This window comes from Marmota marmota, unplaced genomic scaffold (genome assembly GCF_001458135.2).
Source record: "Marmota marmota marmota unplaced genomic scaffold, marMar, whole genome shotgun sequence".
Taxonomy (NCBI): Eukaryota; Metazoa; Chordata; class Mammalia; order Rodentia; family Sciuridae; genus Marmota; species Marmota marmota.
In genome coordinates, this window is record NW_026000272.1 from 10,769,092 (window position 1) to 10,786,407 (window position 17,316).

At 36.5% G+C, this 17,316-nt stretch overlaps 1 protein-coding gene across 1 annotated transcript in view; it reads left to right on the forward strand.

Moving 5' to 3' along the window:
* Positions 1-17,316, forward strand: part of Atp11c (ATPase phospholipid transporting 11C) — a 100,594-nt gene that overhangs the window by 50,425 nt on the left and 32,853 nt on the right. The window contains exons 20-23 of the mRNA XM_048796990.1: positions 2,558-2,732; positions 7,124-7,226; positions 8,600-8,745; positions 15,419-15,478. Of these exons, the coding sequence (XP_048652947.1) occupies positions 2,558-2,732; positions 7,124-7,226; positions 8,600-8,745; positions 15,419-15,478 (484 nt within the window). The remainder of the gene's footprint in view (positions 1-2,557; positions 2,733-7,123; positions 7,227-8,599; positions 8,746-15,418; positions 15,479-17,316) is intronic.

Consider the following 17,316-nt stretch of genomic DNA (forward strand, 5'->3'; position numbering starts at 1 on the left):
CCCCCCCCCCCAATCTCCAAATACCATTACTTTGAGGATAAGGTTTCAATATATGAATTTTGAAAGGACATAGTTAGTCCATATCTCTGTTGAGCAACTATTTGGTACTTTTTTTTGGGGGGGGGGCGTGTTTTATACTGGCAGTCAAACCCAGGGCACTTAACTACTGAGATATATCCTCAGTCCTTTTTTTTTAAATTTTTGAGACATGGTGTTGCTAAATTGATGAGGGTAGGCTGAATTTTAGATCCTCCTGCCTCAGGCTCCTGAAACATTGGTATTACATGCAAGTGCCACCTCGCCAGCTCTGTGGTGCTTTTGTAAAAGTCAGGCATTATGGAAAAATTAACAAATCATCACCATTTCAGCTTATTCCCTCTTTCTGGTTATCTGTTTGGGGTTTGGCATGGTCTTGCTCCTAGTTACATAGGCTTCATTTAGATCCAAAATTACCTTTGCTCCTTTACCCTTTCCAGTTCACAGAAATGCTTGGTGGCACACACCTGTAATCCCAGGGATTTAGGAAGCTGAGGCAGAAGGATAGCATATTCAAGACCACATCAGTTCACATCAGCTCCCAAGCCTTATTCAGATTCCAGTCATCACCACTAGTGCTCCACATCTGAGGACTGGCACTTTACACTTGGAATCTCTTAATCTCCTCTACCAGATGAGTGGTCTTTAAGTAAACTACAGTACACATCATAATCCTACTTTGAAACCTTTTAGTTGTTCTCCATTACTTAATTCAGTTCACACCAAAGCCCTCAAGAGACCTTTAATTCGCTTTCCCAGTGCATCCCAACATACATTTTCTCCCTTCATCTCTTTCTTCCCTGCCTTCAAGTTACAATTTAAATATCATACCTCACAAAGAACCCACTATTCTTTCCTGTGTGTATTTATTTTCCCAAGGATTGGGCATTGACTGTTTATTATCTGGTTATATATGTTCTTCCATGTATGCTTCTGTCACTCCCAAGGAGATTTTATATTCTCCAAGGAAAGACTAGCCTGTAATTCTTTATTCCTCCAGATAGCATACTTATACTTAGTGTTTACAAATATTCCTTGATTATTGAGCTGCTGTTTTCTGCCCAGTAAGACAGCTCTTGTTAAGTAAGCAAAGAGCACATGGTTGATGTCTGTTTAAATTATATTTACAGTATTATAAAGCCAGATAGAGATAAGTACAAATATAGTGTTAGCAGTATACAGCGAAGAAATATGGAAAGGGAATGATGGGGTGTATTTGGCTTTCACTACTCAAAGAAAGGTCCATAGAAAAGAAGCTCTGATGTCACCAGGAAACTTGTTAGAAATGCAAATTTCAGACCTCAGCTCACTAAATCAGAATCTGTGTTTTAACAGGATTCCCAGATGATTTCCTTTGTACATTAAGCTTTTTGAGGAGCATTAGACAATGGAATCTATAACCGAGATCTTGCTGTATCTACTGCTTCCACTGTAGTGATTCTCAAAGGGCACCCAATTCCCTGAGCAAAAACTGAATAACCACTGTTTTGTTCCTGTATTGCAAGGAAAAAAAAAAGTCTAATTGGTAGGATTTTCTCAGTTGCAAATTTCCCCCATGTAGTTTTCTTTTTTTCCTTTCTTCCTTTCTTTCTTTCTGGAACCCACGGATGCTTTACTACTGAGCCACATCCCGAGCCCTTTTTATTTTTCATTTTGGGACAGGATCTTGCTAAGTTGCAGCCTCCCATATAGCTATATGTATGCACCACCAAACCCAGCCCCCATTTGTTTTCTTAAAAACTTGACACCTTGTTACATTTGTTTTCCTTGGCACTTAGAATACCTCTTAGTCCTGGCCATACATGAGAGCAAACTAGGGAGCTTTTAAAACATAATCAAGCCCCAACCAAAATATTCTCATTTATTTGGTCTAAGGATGGGCCTCAGGTTTGGGCAACTTTTTAAAGTTACACAAATGATTCTAATGGGAAGGCTAGGATTGAGAACCCCTGGTAGTAAAACATGATACTTATTTAAGAAATATTTTATATTATTACATTCTTTAATGAGAACCATGTCTTTTAGATGCTCTGTCATATTTGAGAAGCCATGTTTTATGCATAGGTTTTGTCATTCAGATAAAGATATTAGAGAGAAGTCTTTTATGATTTCTTTACCCTAAAGCCATTTTGTTTTTTCTCAGTCTTTAAGGAGTATCGAATTCACTGATAATTTGTATTCATGTCAGAACTAATGTTATTTTATACTTGTTCAATTCATCTATAATTCCCAAATTCATCTATAATTCCCAAAATTTATCTTGAATTTCTTAAACAGAGGCAGATTGTGAAACCTCCTTTATTTTGTACTTTTTAGAACTTATAGTCAATTATATGAGCAACTTAGGTCTCTGAGGTGTTACTTAAAGTCACTGTTGTGCTATTATTAGAGGCAATTGCTTCTTTGGAATGAATACGTCAAGTAACCAGATTGATGACTCATCTTCTCTAGTTAAAAAAATCAGTACCCTAAATGCAAAGGTATGATAATTTCAAAAACAACATTGTTTTTTCTTTTTCAGAGCATGGACAGAACATCAAGAATATGGATTAATCATCGATGGCTCCACATTGTCACTCATACTAAATTCTAGTCAGGACTCTAGTTCAAATAATTACAAAAGCATTTTCCTACAAATTTGTATGAAGTGCACTGCAGTGCTTTGCTGCCGGATGGCACCATTACAGAAAGCCCAGGTAACTGTGGATATTAATATTCTATTCTGGGTTTCTATATATACATATGTGCAAATGTTTGATCTACTTTTAATTTGCTTCTAATTAAACAAATTAATTAGAAATTTACTTTTAAATCATTTCACTGTTATCATCTAATTTTTTCAACCTTAACTTTTTTCCTTTTGGGGTCAAAATCAAGAAAGATTCTTTCCCCCAAATTGATTTAAACTTTGCTGGACTTCTATGTTGCCTCCATTCCACTGCTCCTTGCTCTCCCCTATGACATTAGCCTCATGCATCCTGTTTATTTTGCTCATTTTTGGTACCAGGGGCACTCAACCACTGAGCCATATCCCCAGTCATTTTTTTTAATTTTTTTTATTTTGAGACAGGGTCTCACTGAGTTGCTTAGGGCCTCACTGAGTTGCTTAGGGCCTCACTAAGTTGCTTAGGGCCTCACTGAGTTACTGAGGCTGGCTTTAAACTTGGGATCTTCCTGCTTCAGCCTTCCTAGCTATTGAGATCACAGGCATGCGCCCAGCTTCTTCTGCTTTTAATACTCTACTGACTTGCTTGCTGGCAAACCTGACCCAATTTCGTGTGCTGTGTTCATTCTCTTCCTCATTTCTTTACTGCATTTGATACTATCAATTATATCCTCCTCAAAATTCTCCTTCCTTGATTTCTGTGATGGTCCGTAGTCCTGACATTTTCTTCCCTCTTTGGACATCTAGTTTCCTTTATTGTCTATATTCTCCCTGATTATCAGTTGCTTCTAATAAATTCTCCTCTGCTTTTTACTTTATGAACTCTTTTTCTGGATTAGCACTTCTCTGACTCTCCGTGACGTTTTGCTGGTCCTGAGTTTTTCTTGATTTTAATCTATTTCTAGCTGTCTGCTAGACAGCCCCATATGGATTTCCTACCATCACATTAAATTCTAGCGTCTAAGACAGATCTTATGATATTCTTCTTCAGACCAGTTTGTTTTTTACCTTTCCTGTTACCAGTGCCATTTTTCTTTTGCTCCCTAAGTCTCAAAACTACCTTTGATCTTATCTTCTCCCTCTATATAGATGCCATGTTCTGTTGATTCTACCTGCTTTTTGTCTTAGTTCTACTTTTCGTGCCATCTTTTGAAACCATTTACTGACAGCCTAGTTCAAACCCTCAAAAGTTTACACATAGACTATTTGATTTTGTGTCCTCACTGGTCTCTTTTGCTTTCACCTTCTTCCTGCAATCTTTCCCTCTATACTCCTATCATGCTCTTTTTTTCAGATACTTTTAATGTCTGTAGTCCAGACCTTTGGGATTCTACTTCATTTCTTCCATCTGCTTACCAAACCCGTCTTCTTGGAGATGTATCTTTTTCACTCTTAGAATTCTCTGCAGCCCAATCATCAATTTTCTTGGCATCTTTTATTTCTTTTTTTACTTTTATTTTTTATTCTAATTTGTTATATATGACAGCAGAATGCATTACACTTCTTATTACACATATAGAGCACAATTTTTCATATCTCTAGTTGTACACAAAGTAGAATCACACCATTCGTGTCTTCATACATGTACTTAGGGTAACAATGTTCATCTCATTCCACCGTCTTTCCTACCCCCATGCCCCCTTCCTTCTCTTCTCTCCCATTTGCCCTATCTGAAGTTCATCTAATCCTCCCATGCTCCCCCTCCCAACCCCACTATGAATCAGCCTCCTTATGTCAGAGAAAACATTCAGCATTTGGTTTATTGGGATTGGCTAACTTCACTTAGCATTATCTTCTCCAACTTCAGCATCTTTTATTTCTGTGACTAAGTTCATTGTTCTTCCCGGTTTCTAGACTCAGAAACTTGAAATCTGTGTTAATTTCTCCCAGGCTTTACTCTTTTCTTTTTTTAAAGAGTGAGAGAGAGAGAATTTTTTAATATTTATTTTTTAGTTTTTTTGGTGGACACAACATCTTTGTTTGTATGTGGTACTGAGGATTGAACCCGGGCCGCACACACGCCAGGCGAGCGCGCTACCACTTGAGCCATATCCCCAGCCCAGGCTTTACTCTTTCATGTGGTGTCAGTTACCAAATTTTCACTTTCTAGTACATTCTCTCTTCCTTCTATTCCTTCCTTTCCATTACCTTCCAAGGCCAGACCTTTAATAGCTCATTAAACTCTACCTATAACTAGTCACCCAACATCTCTCTTTGCCCATAGTCTTTCTTTCCTTCACTTCCTCCTGTATCCTGCTCCTACTTTCATAATATCACTCCCAGTTGATCTGGCTCCATATACATCTGTCCATATTCTCTATATGAAAACTCATTGATCTATCTGGTCATACCAGATCAATTTTCTGGGCATATACTATACATACTTACCTGGCTGTTTGCCTTTGGGTATGACATTCCTTCACTCTGCAATGCTTCCTTCTTCCCATCCATGTAAATCTTATTAATACTTCATGATTTAAACCACTCTGTAAAACAGTGCTCAATCATTTTGGCATATAGGGTCCTCTCCATTCTGATATGATAGGCCTTCTTATGTGAACAACTTTAATGACAATGTCATGTATTCTTGCACAGATAGTATATTTCATTATTTAAGTTTTATTTATCTGGTTGCCTAGTACTTATGTTCATGAACAGATCTTTACTTCTTAAATAAATTATTCTTAAGGTATGTGACCAGGCCTTGTATCTTTTTTTGATCATAGTTTATTTCTTTGAAAAATGTATTATTACATGCAGTTATAGTTGATGGATAAATAGATTTTTGGTGAAATTATTTTTTTGTGAAAGCTATCATAGAGATTTGAAGAGAATCTCTTAATCTGGGTGACCTGGGAATCAGTGAAAAACTCTATGTGTACTTAACTAAATCCTCCCTGATTTTATAGTTCATGACCACATATCCTTTTATCTTTCCATGAAGACAGATTTTAGTCTTTTAATCTAATCTATATTCTCATGCAAAGACTGTCATCCTTTATAATTTTATTGCCCTTTTGGAGACCTTCCCTGGCTGCAGTTTTTAATCCCTGAGGTGCAAATCATTGCTGTGCGTAGTGTAAAAGGTACAATGAGTTAACCATTATTGTAGCCCATCAAAAATAAATTTAGTTTGGGTTTTGAAAAGTTTGTCCTTGACACTTTTACTTACAGATTATTTCTAATAGTCTTTCAAAAAGTTTTTAAGAAGAACCATAGAGAGGCAAGGGGTTAGGAGAAAGTTGGCGTTTTAGGTAACATAATTTTTGTGTTAGATGGAGTTGAGTATATGGGTGGGGCAGTTTGTGCTATTCAATACTACTAAAACCTGACTGGATCTTCTTTAAAAGACTGTGGGGTGTCTTAGCCTCATATAAATTATTTATAATCATGTCAGTTATGTTGAAATGGATTTTATTTATGTTAGCTAGTCAGAACAATTGTGAATAAAGGGTTTTTGTAAAGCATTTTTTAGTTACTGAAGTATTTAAGCATTTTTAAGATTGCTAACTTCCAAGGAGTTTTGTGAATTGACTTAATGAGTAGAGATTAAAACCTAGAGGGGTAGGGCAGCTGCTTACCCAGTACACTTTCCACAAGTAACAGCAGGAGAAGGTTTTGGAGCAGCCCAAAACAGAAGTGTTTTAACACCAGGGATGAACATTTTATTCAGCACCATCCATGAAAGCGACACTGAGCTACACAGTATTATTTTCACAGCTAGAAGATATACACAGGGAATAGTGACAGACTGTACTGTATATCTTGGGCACCTTTCTGCAAATCTCACCTCCTTTAAGATGCCCCTTTTAAAATGTAACTACCTATAGGGAGAGGGCAAACCAGTGGAAGATTTTAGTGAAGTTTAGTTGGCAGCTAGATGGGTACAAGAATTTTATACAAATTCCTGGGAATAAGTGTTAGGATGCTACTAGGGGAGATAGGAGTGTCACCAGGAAGGAGAGAGTAAGACATAACCATAACATTGTTCTCTGACTTTCCACTTTTGTTCTGCTGGCCTTATATAAATTACTCTAAATTAGCTTTCTGACCTAATGATCTGAAAAGACATATGAATAATGGTAAAAAGAGGGAAACACGTTTACCTCTAATCTGCATAGAAGGCAAAAGTTTCTGAGAGTCCATGTATGCACAGAACCAAAAATCAGGTGGGTGCCAGTGTTACGTTTTGAATCACTATATTCTGCATGTGGGAATTCAAAATGTGTGTGTTTGCATATGTATGTGTGTGCGCGTGTGCAGGCGTGCGCACCTGCGCACACACACACACACACACACACACACTACCTTTCTGTTAGCAAAGCCTCCATTTGCAAGTGTGAATTAAGCATAAAACCCCTAATATATTCCATTCTAACATTCTGCTTTGATCTTTTCTATGTCTCTTTTGAAATTGTTTAGATTGTCAGAATGGTGAAGAATTTAAAAGGCAGCCCAATAACACTGTCAATTGGTGATGGTGCCAATGATGTTAGCATGATCTTGGAATCCCATGTGGGAATAGGTAAGAAACATCTAATGAGATGGTATCAGTATTGCTTTTAGGTACAATTTTCTTACATTCTAGAAAGATTGTTTTAGTTATTCATCTTGAATTTGAGAATGATAATCATTAATAGAATGAAGGGCCTCATCTGATCAAGGTCCCACCTCTTGTGGGAAGGTGGCAAAACAAAGTTACAGGATATTTTTGTATTAGCCAAGTAAATTGAATTTCCCAAACCTACTGGCAATACAATAGATTGTTTAGCTCTCATTTTGACAGCATGCATGAAATTTTATTGATTTCCTGCCCCTGACAAGACTGCCTGTTTATGTTGCTGCACTATATCTTCTGAGATTATTGACTTTTGGAGGCTAAGAAATTATCATTGTTTGGCTCATATTTTGTATAGTAGTATTTATGGGTGGTTTGGGTTATAGTGTTGAATAGTGTTGAATTTATATGTCGACATGTAACAACAGCTTTTCTACCTACCTGTACCATTTTTTTCCTTGTCAGGTTGCTCTTAGGCAATGCACCTAACACCCTGACCTTTTTTATTTTTTGGCAAAAGGTTTGAGGTACATGTGTAATTAGTATCTTAGGAATTGCTGTACCGCAGTTTAGTTTCCCAAATTCTTCTTCCCATTTGGAAGTAGACATGCTTAATATGGAACTATTAAGTTCTGTTCATTGATTATCCAATATAGAAATTGTCTAAAGGGGCTGGGGATGTGGCTCAAGCGGTAGCGCGCTCGCCTGGCATGTGCGGGGCGCTGGGTTTGATCCTCAGCCCCACATAAAAATAAAAAATAAAATAAAGATGTTGTGTCCACTTTTTTTTTTGGTGATGCTGGGGATTAAACCCAGGGCCTTGTGCATGCAAGGCAAGCACTCTACCAAGTGCGCTATATCCCCAGCCTATCTAAAATTTCTTGAGGTTTTATAGACTTCTTCGGTAGCTTGTCAGTATTTCATGAAGAATTTTATCTTCTAATTGAGCATCTAAACCACACTACAAAATCCAGGTCTTTGAGTTGCCTTAATATATAGCACCTAGTTTAATGTCATGAACAATCAAGCACTTACTGAGTGACTTAAAAATAATTTTCAGGTGGACTTTTTTCTTTCAGATAATTTTTGGCCTTGCAAAAATTGAAATAACGATTGTTTTTGTTTCATGCTGTATTACAAATTGATAGTTTCCAATTAAATTTAGTGATAATTTTATTTGGTAACTCTCAGTATCACAGTTAAAGAAAGCCCTTTTTAGTTAAAAAAGAAAAGATAAACTATACAATTGATCTATAACATTTCAACAATTAGAAAATGTGAAAATAGATCACAGGATTGCTTATTCTTTGAAATACTCACACTATATATTCTCTTTTTAGGTATTAAAGGCAAAGAAGGCCGCCAAGCAGCCCGGAACAGTGATTATTCTGTACCCAAGTTTAAACATTTAAAGAAACTATTATTGGCTCACGGACATCTATACTATGTGAGAATAGCACATCTTGTACAGTATTTCTTCTATAAGGTATGTGATAAAGTATTTGTAATTTAATAATTGTTTAATCTAGCATGGGCTTAGCTTAGTCACGGTTTTATTCCCCCATTTTTATGTTTCTTTTGCTTTTCTGATACTAAAATTTGTACACAGTGAAGCAAAGGTTGTCTATTTAATGAATCCAAAACAAGATATTCCATTAGATATAAGAGATTTGAAATTAATTTTTTAAATTATTTTTATTGGCAAATTAAGTATAATAAAGTTTACCTATTAAATGTATATAGTTTTGACAAATGTATACATCCATGCAACTATTACCCCAATAAAAAAATAGACATTCCCATTTCCCCCAAAAGTTCTCGTGTGCTCTCTCTCAGTGTCCTCTATCCCTCCCCCAACAAGTAAACTGACTTATATTATTATACCATACATATTAATATGTATGATATAGAACCTGTAGATATAGATGTAAAATATGATATCTAATAATATTAATAGTATTATGCACACTAGTTTTGCCTCTGGGGCTTGATATAAATGGAATATTTGTATATTTTTGTGTCTGGCCTGTTTTACTTAGTATGTTTTTGAGCTTCATGTATTAATAGTTAGTTCCCTTTTATGCTAAGTAGTATTTCAAACTACACTTTTTAATAGCAGAATCCTCATGTGAAATTACACACATAAAGCAGACTGAAGCAGGACTACATTGAATGAAGGAGGTAGGGCCAGGACAATTCCTTATTCAGCTCCCCTGTCCTGTCCTAAAGGTTCCTCAGAATATAGAATCAATGAATTTAGTTTAAGTCACTTATTTTATGCATAACGAACTTGGCATGCATGAAGATGAAACAGTTAAAGTAAGCAAATAATTGTCATTTATATGGACCAGAATTTGATGTCCTGTTCTGTGTTCTATGCAATAGGATTTTAATTTTTTTTACCTTTTTTTAAAATAATTTTCGACTCTTAAAAAAGTTGCAAAACAAGATACTCACGTATTCTGCCCAGCTTTGTCAACTGTTATTGCCTTAGACAAACCCACAACAGTTATCAAAATCAACAATTTGATTTAATTAGCACATAATTATTAGCAAGTCTATATACTGTAATCAGTTTCCATTAATGTCCTTTTTGTAATTATTTCTTTTTAGGATCACCCTTTCATTTAAGCTATTATGTCTCCTTAAGCTTCTGTAATTTAGAGCAGTTCCTGTCTTTGTCTTTATGATTTTAACATTTTTGAAAAGTACCAGCCATTTAATTTAGTTTGTAGGCTGTCTCTCTACTTGGACTTGTTTAACATCTGCTTATTATTAAATTCAGGTTATACATTTTTGGTATAACCTCTACAGAAGTTGGGCTGGGGTTGTGGCTCAGTGGTAGAGCGCTTGCCTAGCATGTGTGAGGCATTGGGTTTAATTCTCAGCACCATATATAAATAAAGTCCATTGACAGCTAAAGAAAAAATTTTTAAAAAACACTACAAAAGTCATATTATGACCTTGTTATTACATTTTATTACGAGACACATGTTGTCAATATGTCTCCTTACTGTTGATGTTAAGTTTGATAACTTGATTCAAATAAAGTTTTGGAAGGTTTCAAGATCCCTCAACCTTGCTTTGTAAAATGTCATTTGAAAATATGATTCTGCTACTAAATCAACTATTTTATTCTATGAATTAAATTTCATTCTCATCATTTGTTTTGTTACTCAAATTGACTCATATTTGACCATTGGGAGCAGTGTGGTCCTTCCAGCATAGCCTCATAATTTTTTGAAGATGTCTTTGTTTTCTAGTTCTACATACTATTCCAGGTTCATCTTGTATTTTTCCTGCCCCAGCCCTGGATTCAGACTTTTCTTCAGGGAACACTGATTTCTTTTATTTGCAAATAGTATTTAGAAAGTTAAATTTCAGTGCTGGTTATATTCATTACTACTGAGCTAAACCTTGGTTTTATGCCTTCTCAGTGAACAGAACTAGGAAATACATAGAGACAAAAAAACTATTTATATCTGTATATATATATATATATATATATATATGTGTGTGTGTGTACATATGCATATATGTTGGACCAGAATCAAAAGTACCAATATGAATCAGTGTATGAATTCAGTTCATACTAATACCTTTGATACCAGAACCACAGAGTTCATTCTAGATATTCTCCCTCTCCCCACCACTCTTCTCCTCCCCTACCTCCATCCTTTTTTTGCTTTTTATTTTGAGACAAGATGTCACTAATTTTCTGCAGCTGGCCTCAAACTTGCAATCCTCCTGTCTCAGCCTCCTGAGTTGCTGGAATTATAGGCATGTGCACCACACCCAGCAGTTTCTCACCTTTTAAACAGCATCTCCCCAGCCCACCTGACCCCCATCCCCTAGGAACCACCATTCTACTCTCTGCATTTTTAGGTTCTACATATAAGTGAGATCATGCAGTATTTTTTTTACCTGTATCTGATTTTTTTTTTTTCACTTGACATAATGTCCTCTGGGTTCTCCATGTTGTCATACATGTTGGTGCATTTCTTTTTAGCCTTAAAATATGTATATCAAAATACTATTTAGAAAGTAGTTTCTTTTTTGAACATTTACACATTGTTAGTGGGATTGTAAATTAGTACAACCACCTTGAAAATCTGTATGGAGATTCCTCAATAGACTGAGAATGGACCCAGTATAAGACCCACTTACTCTACTCTTTGGTATTTATCCAAAAGAACTAAGATCAGCATACTATAGTGATACAGTCACACAGTGTTCATAGCAGCACAATTCACAATAGCCAAGTTATGGAATCAGCCCCGGTGCTTGTCAGCAGATGAATGGATAAAGAAAATGTGGTAAATATATACAATGGAGTTTTTCTCAGCAAAAAGAAAAATGAAATTATGTCACTTGCAAAAAAACTGGATAGAACTGGAGAACATTATGCTAAGTGAAATAAGCCAGACTCAGAAAGTCTGGCTTATTTCACTTAGCATAAGAGTTGTTTGTTTTCTCTCATATATAGAAGCCAGAAAGAAAAGGAGGAAAGAAAGGGATTTCATGAAAATAGAAGGGAGACCAGTAGGCAGAGGGTGGGGATTAAGAAAGGGAGGAGAGGAAAGAAAGGGGAAGAACTAGGAAATGAAGTTAACCAAGTTATGCTATATGCATGTGCAAATATTTTACAATGAAGCCTGCTATTATATAAAATTATAATTCATCCATAAAAAATTAAAAATAAAGCTTCCCTTTTTTCTCTTTTCTACCACTACAGTGTGGTTAGTTTATTTCCATTACAATCAAGTTCATTGTTAATAGGAATTTGTTGTTCACTTCTTTCTTTTTTTTTTTTTTTTTTAAGATGGGTCAGACCAAGTTTCCCAGGCTGGCCTCAAACGTAATTTAGCATATGTAGAAAGTGGGGCTTAGTGTATATCTACTATAGATTTATTTAAGTCTAGGACTCCTTCTACATCATAGTTAGGATGTATTGGGCCTTGCACTCAATAATTAATAGCCTCACATTATTTTCTCTTAACCTCCCCCTAGTAGGAGGCCCTGTTAAAATTTGTCATGCAGATCTGCCTAGTAATCTGATCCTATTCCAGAAAATTGGTTTGCCTCTAGGATTTTGGCTTGCAATTCAAATAACTGCCACTAGATGGAAGGAATGCTCTGTTAAGGGAAATAAAACAAGAATTAGCTTGGCAAATGTTGGCCAGTGATCAGAAATTGACACATCCCTGTTGCCAACATAGGGGATTGATGATTATTTTTGTAGATAATGCCCTCTGCCTTCATTTGTATTTGTATGTCCATTATCATCTTGGTTACTGACAGCACTATTTATTTTATATTGCAGTCTTTTATCCCAAGGGGTTTCTAATATTTTCAACCCTCTTTGGTAAAATCAGATATTTACTTCCTCTTTTCTTATTACATCTTCAAATTGTCCTGGTGTATCCTAGAGTACTTCAATAATAGGTCTTCCTGCCTTCTGTTTTCCCATTAAATTCTCACATAATCCAACCAAAGTTTAGAAAATTCTACTCTTCATCTTGTCCCTCAGAAACTTTACTTTTGTTTTGTGTTAGTCTGTCTTTTAAGGCACTCCCCCATCTGACCCTTTCTTACCATTTATACTTAAAATACATACTGTCTTGCCGTTTCTTGCCATCTATGTATCTTTTTAAATATTTATTTTTTAGTTGTAGTTGGACACAGTACCTTTATTTTATTTATTTTTACGTGGTGCTAGTGCTGAGGATTGAACCCAGGGCCTTGCATGTGCTAAGCGAGTGCTCTACCGCTGAACTATAACCCCAGCCCTCTACATATCTTATTTATCTTTAAGACCTAGTTCAAATTCTAACTTCTTTATTCTATCCATCAACAAATATATTTTGAATGTATTTCTATGTGCCAAACACTGTTTTAGGCCCTGGGAATTCACCATGGAGTAAGACAGGCAATGTCCCTATTCTCATGGAGTTTACATTCTGGTGGGGGAGGCAGAGTCCTTCTCATGAAGACCCCCCCCCCCCCCCCCCCCCCCCCCCCCCCCCCCCCCCCCCCCCCCCCCCCCCCCCCCCCCCCCCCCCCCCCCCCCCCCCCCCCCCCCCCCCCCCCCCCCCCCCCCCCCCCCCCCCCCCCCCCCCCCCCCCCCCCCCCCCCCCCCCCCCCCCCCCCCCCCCCCCCCCCCCCCCCCCCCCCCCCCCCCCCCCCCCCCCCCCCCCCCCCCCCCCCCCCCCCCCCCCCCCCCCCCCCCCCCCCCCCCCNGCTCTGCTGATCCCCACTCAACTTTAATTCATCCAAACTCAGATAACTTTAAATTTTCATAAAGTATGACTCTGGAAATGCTGCTGGCAGTATTTTGCATTGTGTTAGAACTGATACATACTAATGAGTATTGCTTTTCCAGATGATGACATTGTGGGCTATGACATTTATTCTCATGCTGCAGGGATGATCCAAAACATGTAAATCATGTTTCTTTAGGTATATCCTCTAGAACCTGTAGTATATTTATCTAAATCACCTCATTGTGGCAGAAGCTTATTCATTGAGGATACATTTCATCTTTCAAAACAGCCTCAAGTCTCCCAGAGCTAATCTGGTGAATTAACTACTGATAATATGTACCAGAAGAAATGACACTGATTTTCTGACATGGTTCAAAAATGGCTCTTAAGCCAGGCGCAGTGGTGCACGCCTGTAATCCCAGAGGCTTGGGAAGCTGAGGCAGGAGGATCTCAAGTTCAAAACTAGCCTCAGCAAAAGCAAGGCACTAAGCAACTCAGTGAGATCCTGTCTCTAAATAAAATACAAAATAGGGCTAGGGATGTGGCTCAGTGGTCAATTGCCTTTGCCCCTGACTTCAATCCCCAGTATTCCCCACAAAAAAGGCTCTTAAAAGTGCTTCCCAAAGAAGAAGTTCAGAGATGTGGTGAACTAGTGACAGTAGCACATAAATAAGTTTACTGCCTACTTTGAAAGATAGCAGTCTTTTTGGTCAAAAGTCTGGAGCTTTTGACCAAAGACATTAATTCCAGTGTTTTATAGTCATACTTGGTACCTTTTAACTGCCTTATAAATTCCCAGTGTGCATCTGTATGTTTTAATTCTTCCAGTTAAATGATAAGTCCCTTAGGAGAGAAAAGTTTACTTTTTTAAAAATATTTTTTTTTTAGTTGTTGATGGACCTTTATTCTATTTATTTATATGTGGTGCTGAGAATCAAACCCAGTGCCTCACACATACTAAGTAAGCGCTCTGCCACTGAGCCACAACCCAAGCCAAAGAAGCATTTAGTAGGTTCTCAACAACCCTATGTCAATTGATGAGGGAGTAATAGAGGCAGGGTAAAGCATTAGTTGATAACTGTTAGTGTCAGTATAATCTACAACAATTTCTTAACTATTTATTGGTATTAACTTTAAAATATACATGTATTATTATATAAGTCTGCGGTGATTCTTAAATTGGTATTTGGGTATAGTATCATTAAGTGTTCATACTGGATGAGCTCACTTCTTCCTTGGAAGGAGACTAGGAAGAGATTCTCATAAAGTTTGATGGGGGACAGACGTTTGTCTTAATCTGACTTCATCTTTTGTTTTGGTTTCCTAGGGCTGGGGGTTTAGCTCAGTGGTAGAGTACTTACCTCCCATGTACAAGGCCCTGGGTTCAATCCCCAGTACGACACAAAAAAAGTTTTTAGTTTCTTTACATCACTGACAAACTGCAAAGGTGTAAGGTTTTATATGATGAAAGCCTGTAACATTTCAGAACCACTGGAACACATTTTATACATTGATACAAAGGAAAAAAAAATCAAAATACTTTTTTTTGCTAGAGCAGTATAGTAGTAGTTGTGTTTATTCCAATAAATCAAAATGCTCTTTTAAAATGCTTTTTTCAACTCTGACAGGATGTACCAAATATCTTTTATAAAAAATACTACAATGACGCAGCCACATCAGTGAATTGTCTTTGGTCTACTTAGATTACCTAATAGCTTAGATTTCCACAGGAGTTGATATTTAGCTCCCTCCTCATTCACTGAGCTTGTAGGTTCATTCATTTGACATTAGAAGGATTTGAGAATAACTATAAACCATTGGGGTGCAGTTTCCTGCTTTCGTATAGAAAGTTGGTCAAATGATAATATTAACCCTTGTTTTAATTTTTTTTTCCAGAACCTTTGTTTCATTTTGCCACAGTTTTTGTACCAGTTCTTCTGTGGATTCTCACAACAGGTTTGTGTCTTGTGTTGTTTATTATAATATAGTTTACATTTGCTGTTAGTATGTTACCTTTTAGGTATTAGATTAGAAGCATTAGAGAGGTGTGTCCAAAGTAAAAAGATTTCTTTTTGGATTCAAAAGTTGATCCCCTTGACCTGGTTTTATACTAACAAATCATTTTGCTAACTTTCTTTCTTTCTTTCTTTCTTTTTTAAGTATTTAAATCAGTGTTATTGGAGGTTATTTATTATGGGTACAACTGTAAAATATTCCCACTTCAGTGCATTTTTCCTTGATTGTTGAGAATGTATTGATGTATATACCACGAAAAGGTTTCCCTATTCCTCTCTCTAGTCCTCCTACTCAAATACCTTGGATTTACATTCTTTCACTATAGACCTATATTCTAGAATTTCATATGAATGGATTCTTTTTTTAAAAAAATATTTTTTTTAGTTATGGATGGACAGAATGTTTATTTTTATGTGGTGCCGAGGTTTCAACTCAGTGCCTCACGTGTGCTAGGCAAGTGCTCTACCACTGAGTTAAAATCCCAGCCCCATAATGGATTCTTACAATCTTCAGTGTCTGACTTCTTTTGCTCAACCTGTATTTATACTCTTTCATGTTATTGTGTGAATTGTTGCTGAGAAGTACTCTACTGGATTGATATACCGTATTTCATTTCACCTGTTCTATGACATTTGGGTTTTTCTTTTTATCTGTTCTTATTAGTTATACATGATAGTGGAATATATTTTGACATTATACATATATGGAGTATAACATCTCATTCTTCTGGTTGTACATGGTGTAGAATTACATTGGTCATGTAATAATATATGCACATAGGATAATAATGTGCAATTCATTCTATTATCTTTCCTATTTGTATTACCCCTCCCTTTCTTTCATTCCCCTTTGTCTAATCCAGAGTACTTCTATTCTTCCCTTATCCACCCCTGCTTATTGTGAGTTAGCATCTGCATATCATCTGACCTTTGGTTTTGGGGGATTGTCTTATTTCACTTAGCATGATATTCTCCAGTTCTATACATTTATTGGCAAATGCCATAATCTCATTCTTTTTTATGGCTGAGTAATATTCCATTGTGTATATATACCACAGTTTCTTTATCTATTCATCTGTTGAAGGGCACCTTGGTTGCTTCCATAGTTTAGCTATTGTGAATTGAGCTGCTAATAAATACTGATGTGGCTGCGTCATTGCAGAATTTTTTTATAAAAGATATTTGATACATCCTGTCAGAGTTGAAAAAAGCATTTTAAAAGAGCATCTTGATTTATTGGAATAACTATATTGCTTTTGTAAAAAAAAGTATTTTTTTCCTTTGTATCAGTGTATAAAATGTGTTCCAGTGGTTCTGAAATGTTATAGGCTTTCATCATATAAAACCTTACACCTTTGCAGTTTCTCAGGTTGGTTTTATTTAATAGAAGAACATTGATTTTGAAGCTGGTCTGAAAGCTGTGATTCTTATATAAAGCCTTAAATTACTGAAATCAACTGTAAATGTTTTTCCTTGTTTTTCCTTCTTGTTTTCTGAACATTTATTACATAAAAATACATGCTACATATTACTTGGACACAAGTGGTGGGGTAGAAAGGCACCTTTGTTTTAATAACTGAAATGGATTTTACATTGCTTCCAGTGGCAGTATAGCCAAATACAGGGATTTAGTAACTCCAAAATTTGTGCACTTCAATGATTTTTCCATGCTGGTTACCACTTTTTCATGGGTATTAAAGACGTGAGTTTCTAAATTTCAAAAGCAAGCTTCCTTTCTTTCTTTCTTTCTTTCTTTCTTTCCTTTTTTTTTTTTTTTTT